Genomic DNA, 18,595 nt, shown 5'->3' with positions numbered 1-18,595 from the left:
TATAACAATAAATGAATCTAACCAATGAAACCCAAAATACCCCCACTTTTTTTAGTCATCAAGTTTTTGACACCTTGTTACGCACTTTTGGTGCTTGAATATTGTCATGTCCTAAAAGTGATAAAATTTCTGAAAAGGCTCAAATCCTTGATGTAAATGCTGCCTAAATTGTTTATTGCTATCCTATTTGCAAATAATATCTTACTTACCTAGTTGAGATGGTGTAGTTGGGCAGCAGGGAGGGGTGCAAAGTTCCTGCCCTCACTGCAAACAGCTTGCCTGTGCAATGTTTGCCTGCTGGGTCTTTTGGCACACTCAGCAGCAATTCCTATTGGCTTTTGAAAGCCAATAGGCCAGGCGTAGGCAACCTTGGCTCTTTTATGACTCGTGGACTTCAACTCTCAGAAGATGTTACATAACATAACATCAACTGGAAGATGTTAAATTGTCTTTCTGTTTCTTTCCTTCTGAAAAATTGTGTTAATGAGTCCTCTCTAAGCTCTGCTGATCAGCTTGTCCTGGATTGTTTTGCCACAAAACAGAACGGTTTGCAAGTTGCAGTTGAGACAGCCCATCTCATTTTAGATGTATCACATATAATTGAAGATTGTAATTAGTTGTGTGTGCATGTTCAGCAAGTGTGATGTATTTGTGCTGGCATTTCTAGGCCTCTTTCCAACCACATCCAGAAAAATTTGTTACAAACATTGGAATTCTCAAGGCCATGTTTGGTATTTCCCAGCAATTTGTTACTGGAAGGAAAAAGCAATCCCTGCTGCATTACTGATCCCAGAGAAGCATTTGCATGTATGCAGGTATCCTTAGGGTGCCATAGTTATGGATGAGAAATATTGGTTGCAAAGTTGGCGTTTCTGGATGTAATACAGATATTTTGGACTTATTTTTGTTTCTTTGCATGTTTGATATTTTTAAAAAGGCATATGCTACTGACTACGCTTATGCACATATGTAACATCTTTTGCTAGGATACATGAGCACTGCTTGCCCAGAATGTGAAAAGTAAAAGATTGTGACTAAACAAAATTTTCATGTACAGATAATACCACCAGAAATTATTTTAGCCTTTTTAATAAATGTTGTTATTGATGTTAAGCTCACCATGGAAAACAGCATATATTGTTATATATAAACTAGGTTAATTATTTAAAGACTGAAGTGCAACATAACTAGATTCTAAATAATCTATTTTTCAAAACACACAACAGTCCAAAAGTAAAGTCCAAATTAAGAATATTTCATTCTTAAGAATTGTTTAATTTAAAGTGGTTTAGAATAGAGTATGTACAAAAGATATTATTTTTTTCCAGCATCAGCTAAATTAGACATTACATTGAGAAAAATGTTTCTAATTTATTTCCTGTTACCTTTATTGATTTCATTGCAGAGATGTTAACATAGGAAATAGATTATTTTGTTATCTAATTTTACCTTCCAAAAGACGGAAGCAGATGAAAAATGTGAGGTTCTTTCCTGTTTGCTTTTTTGAATTAGCTGTTTTAGATTCTAAAATTTTAGTTCCTAAAGAAGTAACCTTGTAAATAATTTTAATGTCCTCCTCTAGTGCAGGGTAGGCAACTTTGGCTCTTTTATGACTCCAGGACTTCAACTCCCAGAATTCCTGAGCCAGCATGGCTCAGCTTGGAAACCTCTCTCTTTCCCCTCAGCATGGCTGGCTCAGGATTTCTGGGAGTTGAAGTCCACAAGTCATAAAAAAGAGCCAAGATTGCCTACCACTGCAATAGACTTTCAAAAGCCAATAGAGGGAGCTTTTTTTTTTTTTTGCAAAAAAGGTGCCAGAACGCTGTTCTGAGCATTCTATGAGGAAAAAAAGCCTTGTCTGTCATGAATCTATAGGAAGCATTAACATTAATTAATCATTTTATATTTAAAAACGCTACAAATATATTACCCAACGTGTAAATTGTTTTCCACTAAAATTAAAAAAGAGAATAAAATGGACCCTAGCAATTCCAGGCCCATTTGTCTAGCAGATATTGTGCCTTGAATAAATGCCAGCTACCCCTCGAATAGAGAGATGAGAGTGGTATATGAAAAGTGCACTCCTTGTAGAAGAACCAGCAGTCTTTAGACAGATTTGATCCACCACTGACAATTGGGTTGTCTTGAACCATCTAACTGGAGAAATATCAGTCAGATGAAATGCTTGTTTGCTGCCTTTATAGCATTTCAGCAAGTTCACACCTTTCCTTACCTGGAGAAATTTTCTCTGTGACTGAATCTTGGCTCCCTCAACATCAAAGGATTTAGACCAAAGGTACAAGTGAATGCACTGTTAAAAGAATTTTAACAAATTCATAGCTATGCAGCTTCCTTAGCCTGAAATATTAAAATACAAAAGGCCAACCTTACCACTTTGCACTTATATTGACCTGAACTCTGGGATTTAATTTATATCACTACTAGAACAAATCCAAACACATCTTCTGAGACATCTTCAGGGTGAATAAAAGAACGTCAGCTGCTGCCCTCAGAGCAGAGTTGAGAATTTATACAATTTAGAAAATTATGTCATGTAATTAGTTTTTAATAAAAATTAATGGCATGGAAACCCAAACCTCTGCTAGAACAAATAAATTTCAATTAAAAAGTCCTTATATTGTAGAACTGACTAATTATTTAAGGAACTGTGATCTCCCTGTCTTTTTATAACTGGAGAAAAAGCTAAGAAAATTGCTAATAAAATATCCTAATGTTTTAAAAAATATTTTCTGTGTGGTCAGAATTCAAAAATTATATATAATAAAGTCCTTTTTCAGAAGGAAATTATGGTCTGATTTTGGTAAATACTGGGGTCATAAAGAAATATTAGTTTCATTCTTTATCCTTATTCTATTGCATTAATTTTTAAAAAATTCTACATTTACTTGCTATTTTGTTAACAGTCTGTGTTTTATATTATGTATCTTGATATAGCCTAAAAATTAATCAACCATATTGTTCTAATATGTGCATGGAAAAAAAGTTGAATTCATTAAAAGCTAAAAATTGGGGTTTGGTAGGACCCCAAATATAACACAGAATTCTTCATTGTAATTTCAGATCAGTGAGAGAATTGCTTCAGAGATTCTGAGTGATAAAATTCAATTCCCTTTTTTCCATCCTATGCTCCCCAAAGAAGGGTTCCAGAACACAGGAATTGTCCAACTGCTTCTCCATTTCGGATGGGCCTTGATTGGTCTCTTTGCTCCAGACGCAGAGGAGGGAGAGCATTTCATGAGAACTTTAACTCCAATACTTGTCAAGCATAGGATTTGTGTTGTTATATCACAACAATTCTCAAGAACTGGACATACAGCACCCCTCAGGGATGCCCTCTCTAAGTGGAAACAAGTCAATGTCTTTGTTCACTTCATAGAATTCGCTTCCCTTTTTACCAGAATTCTTCCTTTCCATTCCACACTTGAAGGTTTGCCAGGACCCATTGAAGGGAAAGTTTGGATCATGACAATGATGGGCGTATATTTCATAGGAAAGAACAGGCTTCTCAAGTACATCCATAGTATTTGGACCTTTCCTCTTCAGCAGAAAAAAACCTGGCGACACGATGATGCCTATAAAACACCTTTCTTTGTGAAACATGAATTTCAAGCTGAGTATTTTCACTGTTCTGTTTCAAAACACATCTTTTCTGTCAAAGGCCGGAGAAGATGCACCCAGAAAGCACCAGTGGAGACCCAAGAGAAAAGGAATAGGATGCAGATCCCAAATCAAGGTGTTCCTTACAGTGTCATTAAGGTTCTGGCCCATGCCTTAAATGCTGTGTCCAAATCCCAGAGGAGAACGAAGAAGGGAGAAGGGAGATTGGGGTCTCCAAGGCTGCAGCCATGGAAGGTATGGGGTCCCAACATGGATCCATCAAACTATAAATTCCTGAGTCTTTGGTGCTCTCTGAGCTTGGTTGTTTAAGATCATAAGCTTCTGTATAACATCTTATATTTAGTGGGAGAGCACTGCATCCTCCCTTCTACAACCAAGACATTTTGTATATTTTAAAAAAAATGTTCCCAGATTCCTTCTGATATTAAGCCCCTCTAAACCAGCATGGCTCTTCTCCTTAATGTCTTTCCTGAAGGATAAAAGCAGCTCCTTTGATCTCTTCCTTTCTTTCTTTGTGCTTGAACTAATGAGGTTTTTGTGCAATGTCTTCTTCAAGAGTGTTTCCTACAAGAGGACTGGAATGATTCCTCTAGATCATTAATGACATTATTGTTGAATTAATAATATGGTTATTGTTATGTACTGGGATTTTGTGTTACACCACGTGGGTTGCTGGAGCAGCTAACGGCTCTCCAGCAACCTAGACTGTTTCCTGTCCTGCAATTGGCTAGCCCCAGGAGGCAATGGGTGGTTCAAACCTATTGTCTGCCGCCTAGGGGCTAGACTATATATTGTGGCTGGTTGCAGCCCTTGCTCCAGTACAGTTTCCAGCAAGAAATAAAAGTATGAGTTTTCCTGTACTCAGCCTTGCGTCATCATTCCTGCACCCAAGAACCCACTATTTAACAGTGGTGACGAAGGTGGGATCCTGCTTTGCTGATTAAGAGCTGAAGTCCATGAGGGGAAGGCAGCACACAGCGGAGGGAAGAGACATTTCCCCCCCCCCTCAAGGCTGGCTAGCAAGCTGCACTAGCAGCCTCGTGCTCAGTGGACGCATTCCCTGAGCCCTGAAGCAGGATTCAAAGATTGCAGGAACCAGAGAGAAGAATACCAAAGGTTGGCAAATTAAGAAAATTTGATGTGAAACACCCAGAGGAACGGCTATCTTATTTTCGCAAGTAGAAAACTATCTCAGAGCCAATCAGATTGCGGAGGAAGGACTGAAGGCCGCAACGCTTCTTTGCGCATGTGGCCCAGCAACCTTTTTTTTTTAAATCCAACTTATATCCCGCCCTTCTCTGAAGACTCAGGGCGGCTTACAATCTAAGAAGCACAAATCAATGTGCTTAGCAATAGCCTTCATTCTATGTATATGCCTGCTTATTAGGGCTTTTGGCCCCCCCAAGCGGCATTATTACAAAGTCAGCTTATTTCCCCCAATAATCTGGGTCCTCATTTTACCTACCTCGGAAGAATGGAAGGCTGAGTCAACCTTGAGCCTGGTGGGACTCGAACCTGCACTAATTGCAGGCAGCTGGTGTTACTTAAGGAGGCATTAGCCCACTGCTCCACCAAGGCTCCACCTTTGATTTGGCCAAGAATCTTTTCGCGCCAACACCAATCAAAGCAGTCTCCTACACAGATCTAAAAAAGAAGCTAACTGGGCACTTCCAGCCCAAGATGTCTGAGATGGCTTGGTGATTCAAATTTGGCCAAAGAGTGCAGCTACCCAGGGAGACAGCTTCGGAGTTCATTGCAGGCCTAAGACAGATTGCACGCCTATGCAAGTTCTCAAATTTAGAAGAACGACTAAGAGACCGGCTTGTCTGTAGCCTCCAAGACAGAATGCTTCAGCAGAAACTATTTGCTAGACCCAATGTAATGTTTTCTGAAGCACAGGATGAGGTGATGGCCAACGAAGACGCCGGGGGCACAGTGCAGACAGTTCAGCCCACCAAACCTTCAAAGGTTGAAGAATTGGCCCATCTTGAGGTTGCCAAATGCACCAGAGAATCGTCAGAGGAAGAAGAACCTGAAATCAACTGACTCCAAAAGCAACCCAATGCGCAACACCACAACAGCCACCAGTGAGAGGACGGTTACAAGGCAGTTCTCTTACCGAGATGTAAGGGGTGTGGTGGCAACCATCTTCGCACCAATTGCAGATTTCATTCAGCCATGTGTAGAGCTTGTGGAAGGCCACATCACGGTGGTTTGCAGAGCCCACCAGAGAGACCGGCCACCCAAACACTAGTCAGAAGAACTGACTAGGAGAGGTACTGGGGCCCAGGGTCCAGTTAGTGTGGGATTCTTTCAAAACTGTAGAAGCGTATGCCACACTGGGGCTTGACGCCCTCTCAAACCCAAACTTAAGCTCTTGGTAGAGCTACAAGGAGTTCCATGTAAGATAGAATTGGATTCTGGATCTGCAGTCTCAATCATTTCACAAGACACATTTAACTTCGTGTGTAGGTGCAGCAACAATTGGGCCAAACTAAGACCCTCAGATATCATTTTAATGAATTTTCAAAATGCCCACGTTAAAGTTAAGGGAGAAGCCATTTTATTGGTAAAATTTAAAGTGTTTTGGGGGCACCTGGATGTAATAGTAGTAGGGGGCCAGAGAACAAATCTCATTGGACTTGATTGGTTTGATGCCTTAGGTATTCAGATTACTAGCATAAACCAGACAAAAACTGCAGACCTCATGTCAGTGTGCAAAGAATACACGGATGTTTTTGATTCAACCCTAGGGACATACACAGGCCTGCCTATCTCTTTTAAGTTAGATCCCAATGTTGTCCCAATCATGGTTAAACCTCGCAGGGTCCCCTTTGCTTTAAAACATAAAATTGATTCTGAAATTGATAAGCTTGTAGAACAGGGCGTGTTACAGCCTGTTGATGGGGGGGAGTGGGAAACTCCTATGTCACTCCACTTAACACCAACATGGAAATTCGCATTTGTGCTGACTATAAATGCACATTAAGTAAGGTCCTAAAGCAACACACTTACCCAGTCCCAGTGGTCAATCATATTTTAGCTTCCTTGCAAGGGGGGACTATTTTTGCTAAACTTGACTTAGCACAGGCCTACCAGCAATTGCCAGTTGACAAGGCCACAGCCGCAGCTCAAACAATCGTGACTCACAGAGGGGCATTCAAGGTTAAATGCTTACAGTTTGGAGTCAGTGTTGCACAGGGTATTTTCCAAGGTATTATGGAACGTACACTTAAGGGTATTCAGGGTGTCTGCCCTTATTTTGATGATATTCTTATTGCAGGGGAATCCCCTGAAGTGTTGGCCAGTAGGCTCAGGGCTGTTTTGCAGAGGCTTCGTGAAGCAGGCCTCAAATTAAAAAAAAACAAGTGTAGTACTGTGGTTTCATCAACAGAATTCTTGGGTTTCCGCATTGATGCTAACGGCATTTACCCCACTGATTCTAAAGTGAAGGCCATTAAAATGGCTCCTAGGCCCAAATCAAAAGGAGAGCTTCAAGCATTTTTGGGGAAAATGTGTGGGATTCCTTCGAAGCTGTAGAAGCGTATGCCGCACCGGGGCTTGACACCCTCTCAAACCCAAACTTAAGCTCTTGGCAGAGCTACCAGGAGTTCCATGTATGATGGAATTGGATTCTGGATCTGCAGTCTCAATTCATTTCACAAGACACATTTAACTTCGTGTGTAGGTGCAGCAACAATTGGGCCAAACTAAGACCCTCAGATATCATAAGGTAGCAATAGCAGAGCCCCTCCACAGGCTACTAGACAAAAAAGCTCCTTGGAAATAGACTAACTTACATGAAAAAAGTTTCCAGGACTTGAAAGCAATACTGTCAGAAAAGTCCACTGTAACTCATTACATAGAGTCTAAACCTGTATGTCTTGCACGTGATGCATTTCCCTATGGGGTGGCGGCAGTCTTAAGCCACATAGAAAAAAATGGGAAACAGGTTTCTATAGCATTTTACTCAAGGACCTTGTCCTCTGATGAGCGCAACTATGCCCAGATTGATAAAGAGGCTCTGGCCATAGTTGCTAGAATTAAAAAAATTCATGATTATTTATATGGCAGGGATTTCACTGTCTTCACTGACCACAAACCTCTGTTGGGACTGTTCACAACAGACAAACAACCCCCCCCCCCACATACTATCTCCAAGAATGTTGAGATGGTCTATTTTCTTGTCTGCATACAATTTTAAACTAATTCACAAGCTGGGAAAGGAAATGGGCCATGCTGATGGCCTCAGCAGACTACCACTGCCACTAATGGATCCAGATCCAGATCCAGCTGCTAGAATACTGTCCATACAGGACATACCTGAGTTTCCTCTCCATGCAAGGGACATTGCTGCTGAAACTGCCACAGATAAAATACTTAGTAGAGTGTTGTCATGGGTATACTCCTTAATCGGGAGGTGAGGGAGGAGCCCTTGCAGGGGCAGGCCGAGGAGTTTAGTCACCATCTTGCGGACAAAATTGCTCAGATTCGGGCCGGTCTGGACTCTGACTGGGCAGAGACTCATGGGGAGAAATCGAACGGTATTGAGAATGTCATTTGGAGTGAGTTCGATCCTGTTACCCCAGATGAGGTGGACAGGACCATAAGGAGACTGAGTTCCACCACATGTTTATTGGACCCGTGCCCCTCCTGGCTGGTGTATTGAGCTCGGGAGGAGACACAAGGCTGGTTCCAGGCAGTAATAACTGCTTCTTTGAGAGAGGGTACCTTCCCTACCGCCTTGAAAGAGGCGGTGGTGAGGCCCCTTCTCAAGAAGCCTGCTCTGGACCCGGCTATTTTAAATAACTATCATCCAGTCTCCAACCTTCACTTTTTAGCGAAGGTTGTTGAGAGCATGGTGGTGCATCAGCTCCCTTTGTTCCTGGAGAAAACTGATTATCTAGCCCCGTACCAATCAGGCTTTAGGCCCGGGTACGGCATGGAGACGGCATTGGTCGCACTGGTGAATGATCCCTGGTGGGCTCGGGACAGGGGTTGTTCCTCTGTCCTAGTCCTATTAGACTTCTCAGCGGCTTTTGATACCATCGACCATGGTATCCTACTGCAGCGTCTCAGAGGGTTGGGAGTGGGGGGCACTGTTTTACAGTGGTTCTCCTCCTACCTTTTGGGACGTTCACAGTCAGTGTTGATGGGAGGGCAGAGATCTGCCCCAAGGCCTCTCGTTTGTGGAGTTCCTCAAGGGTCAGTTCTCTCTCCCCTCTTGTTCAACATCTATATGAAGCCACTGGGTGAGATCATTCGTGGCTTCGGGGTGGGGTATCATCAGTACGCTGATGATAACCAGCTTTTTCTTTCCACCCCGAACCAACCCAGTGATGCCCTCGACGTGATGTCCCATTGCCTGGAGGTGGTCCGGGTTTGGATGGGGAGGAACAGGCTTCGACTCAATCCCGCCAAGACTGAGTGGCTGTGCATACCGGCATCTCGGGAGAACCAGTTTTGTCCATCGTTAACTATGGGGGGGGTGATGTGTTACCCCCCGTTGATAGGGCCTGCAACTTGGGTGTCCTCCTGGATTCATGGCTCAGTTTAGAAGACCACATAGGAGCCGTGACCAGGGGGGCTTTTGCCCAGGTTCGCCTGGTGCACCAGTTGCAGCCCTATCTGGACCGAGATGCCCTACGCACAGTCACTCATGCGCTCGTGACCTCCCGGTTAGACTACTGCAACGCTCTCTACATAGGGCTGCCCTTGAGGACCACTCAGAGGCTTCAGGTGGTGCAGAATTCAGCCGCATGAGTTGTGATGGGAGTCTCCCGATACTCCCGTGTAACACCTCTCCTCCGTGAGCTGCATTGGCTTCCAGTTGCCCTCCGGGTGAGATTCAAGGTGCTGGTGATGACCTATAAAGCCCTACATGGCATGGGTCCAGATTATCTTAGGGAGCACCTGCTGCCAGCATCAACTTCCCATCATCCTGTGCACTCCTTAGGGTGCCGCTGGTTAGGGAGTGCCGGCGGGTGATCCCCAGAGGGAGGGCATTTTCTGTGGGCATGCCTGCCCTTTGGAATGATTTACCTGTGGAACTTCGGACCGCCCCCGATCTGCGTTCATTTCGCCGGGACCTGAAAACCTGGCTTTTCGATCTATCAGGCCTGGACTGAAGGGGTTTTAGCTTTTTAATATTGTTTTAATTGTTGGGCTTTAATTAATTTAATTCATTTTAATTTTATATTATCTTTTTATATTGTCTTTTATATGCTGCCCTGTAAACCGCCCTGAGTCCTTCAGGAATAGGGCGGTATAGAAAACTAATTAATTAAATAAATAAATAAATATACACAGGCTGGTTAGAAAAAAGTCCAGGCTCTGAATTTCAAAGTTATTTTGTCAGGAGGCATGAGTTGTCTGCACATAAAGGCTGCATTTTATGGGGGAACAGTGCCATAATCCCCACTTTCCTAAGAGACGGTTTTATACTCATTACATGAAGGCCATCCAGGCATTGTCAGAATGAAAGCTTTAGCTAGAAGCTACCTTTGGTGGCCTGGCCTTGATAAGGCCATTGAGGGTCAAGTCCATGGTTGTTATACATGCCAGCAATCTAGGCCTGAAATGTCACAGGCCTCAGTTCACAGGTGGGAGGAAACGCACACTCCCTGGTCTAGGATTCACATAGACTATGCTGGGCCTTTTCAGGGGCAGCTCTTCCTGATAGTAGTGGATAGTCACTCAAAATGGCTGGAAGTAATTCCAGTTCCTAACATGACTACTGCTAGGACCATCCAGGTGCTGAGAAAACTCTTTGCAACACATGGGTTGCCTGATGTCTTAGTTTCAGACAATGGGGCCCAATTCACTGCTGCTGAATTTCAGGCTTTCCTTAAAGCTAATCTCATCAGAAATGCAACGTCTGCACCTTTTCATCCATCTTCTAATGGTCAAGCCGAACACATGGTGAGGACAACAAAGGAGGCACTCAAGCGCATCGTCACAGGTGTCTGGCATCACAGATTGGCAGATTTCTTACTCTGCCAGCATTCTACGCCCTGCACAGCCACAGGTAAAAGTCCTGTAGAACTATGTTGGGGGAGGTGTTTTATTACTAAACTGGACAGCGTGCATCCAGACAGAGTGGCAGCAGAAGCCTCTCAACCAAAACCCCTGAGGGGGCTGCACATGGGCGATTGGGTTTGGACCAGGAACTATGGTCAGGGGAATTTGTGGGTCCCTGGTCAAATCACCAAGTCATCCAGACCCCTATCTTATGAAGTGGGGTTGGAGGGAGGGCGAGTTGTCAGACAACACATTGATCAGTTCAGGAAAAGTTTTCCAGAACAGCCACTAAGTGAGGACTGTGTCATAAGTCCCTCCCAAGGTCCTCAGACTTGCGGCCAAGCCAGCCCTCACATAGACTACCAGGACATTTCCTTCTCAGTGGAGATGGAACCAGAGGGAGAACCGGGGAGCTCGGGAGTGCAACATGGACCCCCTGACGAAGCGAGCCAACCCAACTTCAGCAACTGCTGTGCCTACTCTGCCGAACAGACTGACTCTGGGGTGGGCCAACCTGGTGAGGCCAGCCAGAGTGTTTCGAATCCCCTTGACTCTGGAGCACAAAGGGACACAAATCTACCCAGCCCACTGGGTAAGCTGGTAGACCACAAAGTGATGGGAACTCCGAGACGTTCCTCTAGGGCACACAAGCCTCCTTCGTACCTTAACGATTACATTGTAAAATAAAGAGATATATATTGTTGTAAAACCTGTTGCCACTAAACTACAGAAACTAGTGCTTTGTGTAACTGCCTATTACTGCAAATGAAAGCCAGATCATTTAGACGTTGTCTAATTTCATTGTAGTGCACAGTGATTTTATTATTTTTATATTATCACTTTTTTAAAAAATCCCATTTATATCCCGCCCTTCTCCAAAGACTCAGGGCGGCTTACAATTTAAAGCACAAATCAATTTGCTTTATTGTGTGTGTGTTGATTAATAAGTCTTGACAACTGTAAGACTAAATGTTATTGTCATAGTTTGATCTAAGAGGGGAGGGGTGTTATGTACTGGGCTTTTGTGTTTCACCACATGGGTTGCTGGAGCAGCTAACGGCTCTCCAGCAACCCAGACTAACTGTCTCCTGTCCTGCAATTAGCTAGCCCCAGGCAGCAATGGGTGGTTCAAACCTATTGGCTGCCACCCAGGGGCTAGAATATATATTGCGGCTGGTTGCAGCCCTTGCTCCAGTACAGTTTCCAGCAAGAAATAAAAGTATGAGTTTTTCTGTACTCAGCCTCGTGTCATCATTCCTGTACACAAGAACCCACTATTTAACAGTTGTTATCAGATCAGTAAAATATTACTACCACTTTATTATAACTACGTATGAATAATGTGAGAAAAATAATAAATGAAATCTTAAAGAAAGATATAGACGGTGCCATTCATTTGTGTTATGCAAGATGCTATCATGTATTAAGTCCTAGATGCTAAAACTAGTTAGTTTCCAACTGGATTTTACTTATGCACCTCTGTCTCAAAATTATATTTTTATTTTCTGGAAGCTGGAAAATTTTTTAAAGGAGATCAAAATAACTTTGTCCAAGGGTTATTATAATTTTTGCATCACAAAATTGTGATTTATCTGTTTCCTTTATTAATGAAAATATAGAAGACTCAATGACCAAGGTCCAATTCTTTTTCATAACTCCCCATTTTCATCAGTAAGGTTAAATATAATTTTTACAGATTTTAAGATAGGTGTACCTACTCAATTATTATGCCATCCAGTATTCAATTAACTACATCCCAATTCAGGACATCATGAAGCATTTTGTTAATTCTGTGCTGTGCAAGTTATACCACTAGGATTCAAATCATCTATTAAGGAAATGTAAGATCTGGTAATGAGTTTGGAGGACCAGAGAAAGAGATGCAGGGAAGAATCAGATTAGTTGGTTTTTTGGTGGGGAGCAATTCGCAGCTGTATAACAGGCAGAGAAAGAAACTCAGAAAAGGTCCTCCCTAAAATTTTTTGACCGTCAAAAGAGATGGTGAAACATTTGTACTTTCACACTTGCAAGATACTGTTTTTATAATAATTTTATAATAAAGTAGAATTAGTTCATCTGGTCATTTTTCCTATCTCCTTTACCCAGTGCTTTTTTTGTAAAAGAAAAAGGTGCCGGAACTCACACATGTCATACAACCCGCCTTGCCTACCCTACAAGGTTCCATCCAAAAAAGGTGCCGGAACTCCGTTCTGAGCATTCTATGTCAAAAAGAGCCCTGCCTTTACCTGAATGAAGATTAGCCTTGAAACTTTCTTCTTAACAAATTCTTGCTTTTGGATGATCACCCTGTTGTTTTCAAGGAGTTTATGAATACTCCAGTTATTTGCATATTTTGTTTACTTGATTGGTGACCTTTGCTAGAGTGTTCTATATAATTGACGATTTTTGTCAATTACATCTTGTCAATATAGTATACTGTATGATTGAGAAGTATTACTTGAACCTTTGTTCTTGAGTTTTGAAGATGGTGCTAACACTTGTTCTTCCAACTTACAATATCTGCAAGTTAAACAACCATAGAAGAGAGTTTGAAATGTAAAATGAGATATTTTAATTTTAATCGGGGTTTTAATTGCACAGGGTTAAGTTTAATTTTTTTAAAATGGGTTTTAACTTTTGTATTGTGGGTTTTTAATTTCCTGTAAACTGCCCTGAGTCCTCAGGGAAAGGGCAGTATAGAAATGCAATAAAATAAATAAATAAATAAATAAATAAATAAATAAATAAATAAATAAATAAATAAATAACAGTTAAGAAACCAGATAAGAAACTGCTTTTTAAATTCCTGGATGTTTCCATTCTAGTTGCATCCATTTTTAAAGAAGAAGGAATTGTGCAATCTTTCCCTGATGAATGTGTATGTGGATCAAAAGGGAGATGTAGCAGCAGACCTGAGGATCTTTAGTAGGGTGGTTCTCCCTGAGGAGGATCCCATCAACCAGCATTTGGGGGATTTTGAAAGACAGAGACTTACAATCAACCAAGATGCTTTGTCACAGCTAAAGTTGCTGAACAAGGTGGGTAAAATATTGATGTCTTTTCTCTTTTTTCCAAAAGACCCATTTCAAGTGGGCTACACCTAGTCAGAAAAGTGGATAACCTTCACAGAGAATTTAATGTGTGGAGTAAAATTTCTATAATTTTCTTAGGCAAATACAGAGGCTTCACTTCTATTGTCCCAGATATCCTTCAGATGCTACAGTGTTGAATATTGTTGTAAGGTGATTCCGCTATATCTAAAATGAGATTTGGGGTGATTGTTATTAAGGACACAAATCATTAACTAACTCTCAACATCTTTTTTGTGATATGGTGACTGCAGTATTTGAGGTGTGGTCTTCCTAGGGCTTTATAAAGCGGTGCTAATATTTCACATGAACTTGATTCTATGCCTCTGTTTATTCAACCCAGGATTGTATTATGTTTTTTGGTTGCTGCTGCATATTGCTGGCTCATAGTCAAGTGATCATCCACTAGGACTCCAAGGGCCCATTGTTCAAGTGTGTCAATATCTTTTTGGATCCTGAGTTTGTCTTCTGGGGTATTGGCTACTCCTGACCGTTTGGTGTCAACTGCGAATTTGATGAGTTCTCCTTCAGTTCCCTAGTCTAAGTCATTTATGAAGATGTTGCAGAGTACTGGGCCTAAGATGGAATCTTGGGGTACCCCACTGCTTAGTTCTCTTCATGTGGATGTAGTGCCATTGAGGATTATTTGTTGAGTATGGTTTGTCAGCCAGCTACAGATCCATCTGGTGATGATGTTTTTAACATTTTGTATTAATTTATTTAATTGGGCTACTGTATTTAATATTTCTTTTAATTTTTATATATTGTATTTTATTGTATTGCCCTGTACACCGCCCTGAGTCCTTCGGGAGAAGGGCAGTATAAAAATTAAATTATTATTATTATTATTATTATTATTATTATTATTATTATTATTATTATTATTATTATTATTATTATTATTATTATTATTATTATTATTATTATTATTATTATTATTATTATTATTATACCTTTTTCTAGCTTACCAAGGAGGAAGTTGTGGTCCACTTTGTCAAATGCCTTACTGAAATCTAGGTATACTATATCCACTGCTTTTCGCTGGTCTATTAGTTTCTTCACTTTATCAAAGAATGAGATGAAATTGGTTTGGCATGATCTGTTTTTAACAAACCAATTATACCGTAACTTTGTTTTCATCTAGTTGTTCACAGTTCAGTTTTTTATTATCTTTTCCAGGATCTTCCCAGGTATTAAAGTTAGACTGATTGGTTTGTTGTTTTCTGGGTCTGTTTTTTTTTTCCTTTCTTGAAGATGGGAACCACATCATCCCTTTTCCAATCCTCAGGTACTTCCCTGGTGCTCCAGGATTTTTGAAAGATGTGGTGCAATGGTTGTGAGATCACATCTGCCAGCTCCTTCAGAACTCTGGGATGTAATCTGTCTGTTCCTGGTGATTTATATTCATCAAGGTTGGCTAGGTGTTCTCTTACCATTTTCTTGCTTATTTTGGTTTTTGTTTCTAGTATGTCTTTTGCAGTGGGGGGGGGTTGCGTTGGGGTTTGGATTCTTTTTATGTGAAACGGATGCAAAGTAAGAGTTAAGCAGTTCTGCTTTCTCCCTGTTGCCTGTAATTTCCTTGCCATCTTATCTCTTTAGTGGGCCTACAATTTCCTTGCATTTTTTCTTGTTGTTAATATGTTGGAAGAACCTTTTTTTGTTGTCCTTGATTTCTGTTGCAATTCTTTGTTTGTTCTGGGCCTTTGCTTTCCTGACTTCTTCTTTTCATGTTCTGGCTGTCTGGTGATAATTGGCCTTGGTTATGTGCCCCTCTTTCCGTTTTTTGTATTTGTCTTTTTTCTCTTTTAGTTTGTTAGAGAGATCTTTGTGGAGGACCCCACTGGGTTAAACCTTTTCTTAATTTCATGTCTCCAGATTTTATTAAGTAGAAAGGTACTATTTTTTGCAATCTGATATGCCACAAGCAAAAGGGAGGAACTAAATGAGGCATCTACCAGCAATTGTATCTTCTGCAAGCATTTGCAAGTATTCAGATATTTCATATTTGTTTACCTGAAACCCAAAGACTATTTTGCTAATGTTCACATCTACCTCCATTTAAAAGGATGGTGAGTTCTATTATATTTTCTTTGGTATTTCTTCTTTTTCTTCTTAGTCTCTGCCTCAGTCCAAATGTGTCGAAAAATGCCATCCTGGATTTGTCAAGAAGGTTCGAGAAGGAGAGCCAGTTTGCTGTTACGACTGCGTTCCTTGTCCCGAGGGAACCATCTCCACTCAGGAAGGTGGGTGACACCATAGGGAAAGCTCTGGATTCATCTAGAGCATTTTGATCAAAATGCATGTTAAAGATATTGTACATTTGATTGTTTTCTTAATTTTCAATGTGTCCAATTTCTTCCATAATGGGAGGGAAAAGAAAAAGATCTTGAAGGATGAGGTAGGAAGAAGGATATTGTGGGCTGTGTAGGAAATCTCCCTTTTCTCTGCCAGTTTGGATGTATCCTTCCTTATTTATCTTTTGTAGAAACATCTGAATTCTTTGTAACTTGAGGAATGATTTTAGATCAATGGGTTTTGCTCACCCAATCCAAGTTTACATTATAGACCAAAAGATATATCAATCAGTTATTCAATTAATTAGTCATTTTTTGTAAATATCACTTAGAGTTTCCTGTCTCTCAGTATAACATATTATCCAAAGTGTTTCTTGAAATTTGAAAGTTAATAAAAGAAATATTACTTTATTTTCTCAGATACTGACAAATGCACCAAGTGCCCAGATGATCAATATCCAACTAAGAACCGAGACCAGTGTATCCCCAAAAGAATAACCTTCCTGTCCTATGAAGAATATCTGGGTATCATCTTGGTCTCCTTTGCTGTACTCTTGTTTCTAACAACAGGCTTTGTTTTAGTCATATTCCTTAAATACCTAGAAACTCCCATTGTCAAAGCCAACAACCGGGACATCTCCTACATCCTCCTTGTCTCACTCCTGCTTTGTTTTTTGTCCTCCTTTCTCTTCATTGGCCATCCAACGAAAGCCACCTGTCTTCTCCAACAAATGGTGTTCAGCATTGTCTTCTCAGTAGCTGTCTCTTCTGTGTTGGCCAAAACAATCACAGTAGTGCTGGCATTCCTAGCCTCAAAACCAGGGAACAAAGTGAGAAGATGGTTGGGGAAGAGCTTGGCCAACTCCATCATCCTTTCTTGTTCTGGTGTCCAAGTTCTCATCTGTGCAATGTGGCTGGGAGTGTTTCCCCCATTTCCTGACACTGATCTGCACTCCCAGCCTGGAGAGATCATCCTTCAATGCAATGAAGGCTCTGTCATCATGTTTTATGTCGTCCTTGGCTACATGGGTTTCCTTGCTGCCCTTTGCTTCATGGTGGCTTTCCTGGCCAGGAATCTGCCAGGTTCCTTCAATGAAACCAAACTGATCACCTTCAGCATGCTGGTCTTCTGCAGTGTCTGGGTCTCATTCCTCCCCACCTATCTGAGCACTAAAGGAAAATACATGGTGGCTGTGCAGGTCTTTGCCATCTTGGCCTCCAGTGCTGGACTCCTGGGCTGCATCTTTTTCCCCAAGTGCTACATTATTGTCCTGAGGCCAAATCTGAACACTAAGGAACATCTAATGACAAAAGCATGGGAATGACTGTGAAATTGTTTCTTAGGCTCGTAACTTTTAATTATCCATTATTATTGGGCTTATATGCTTCCTTTGGATTTGTTTAACAACTTATGTTTATTAAAACTGAAGTAAATAAATACGTGAAGTTTATTAGTGAAATGAAAATTCAAAATAATCATCAAATAAATAAATAAATAATATTTATCTTTTTAAGCTGTTGGTAGTTCTCCTTTTCCTCAGCACAATTGTCAACCAATATTTGGCTTAAGCAACTGTTCAAGAGAAGAGACACAAATGAGTCATTTCCTGGGCTTTATAATGGTGTAAGCTTGGCCGGTAATTTGTGAGTTCTGAATCTTATCTCTTTCATGTTTCTTTGTGAATTGGTATTTCCATTCCCCCAAGCTATGGGTTCTACTGGGGAGAAGAGAGTTAGTGAAGATGACATGGTGTTGCAACTTCAAGATCTCCTTCTCCTTCTTCTTCTTCTTCTCCTGTGATGCTCCCTCTCAGCAATCTCCCTTCATTTCAGCTCCAGGTCAAGTTCCATCTTCTTCATGGCTTCCTAGCTCATAGCGTCCAGTTCCAGCTTCTCTGGGCTGAGGTGCTGAACAGACTTTCTGACTTCTGGGGAGGAATTGCACGAGCATTAATTTCAGCTATAGGAGTCGGTTTGAATTATAACTCTATTATAGAATTGGGTGACTGGACAGAGGAAACATTTAACCACACCATGCAGGCATTTACACAACTTAATAAGGAACAAGGAGAAATAAGGGAGGTGGTGGTACAGAATTGCCAGGCATTGGATATGGTACTGGCTGCAAAAGGTGGTGTGTGTGCTTTAGTCCACTAACATTGCTGCACTTTTATAACTGATTATCAAGTTCACATTAGTCATACCATCTATCTCATGGAAGAAGGAATTAAGAATTACCCTAAAGATCTGAAAATTTCTACTAATGCTATATGGGAGGTCTTCAATGGTAACATCATAGATGAGAGAACCCTTTAATCCAGCATTCAAAAACAAGAGTTGGTACCTGGAGCCACCGAAGATCTGGCAGCGAGGAACTGAGAGTGGAAGCTGAGGACCTTACAGTGGGACAACTTTCAAATAATGGAGCTGGGGTATTGGTCATCCTATGCTCCTCATTGTAAGAATGGACCTGCCCATTCCATCAATTGCCCCTCTCACTCAACTCCCCAGTTGTCCCTTCTAGGCCAAGCTGTACATATTAACATTCCCCCT

General features: G+C 41.3%; 1 protein-coding gene across 1 annotated transcript; it reads left to right on the top strand.

Moving 5' to 3' along the window:
• Positions 1 to 13,529: 13,529 nt before the first annotated feature.
• LOC308663063 (vomeronasal type-2 receptor 26-like) lies at positions 13,530 to 17,367 on the top strand (the record flags this gene model as incomplete). Its single annotated transcript, XM_081319208.1, has 3 exons — positions 13,530 to 13,697; positions 15,865 to 15,991; positions 16,463 to 17,367. The coding sequence occupies 3 exons, from the start codon at positions 13,530 to 13,532 to the stop codon at positions 17,365 to 17,367; spliced, it is 1,200 nt and encodes a 399-aa protein (XP_081175334.1).
• Positions 17,368 to 18,595: the final 1,228 nt, after the last annotated feature.

Source organism: Vipera berus (genome assembly GCF_964194415.1).
Source record: "Vipera berus genome assembly, chromosome: 2".
NCBI classification, from domain to species: Eukaryota; Metazoa; Chordata; class Lepidosauria; order Squamata; family Viperidae; genus Vipera; species Vipera berus.
This window is presented reverse-complemented; position numbering and strand designations above follow the sequence as displayed.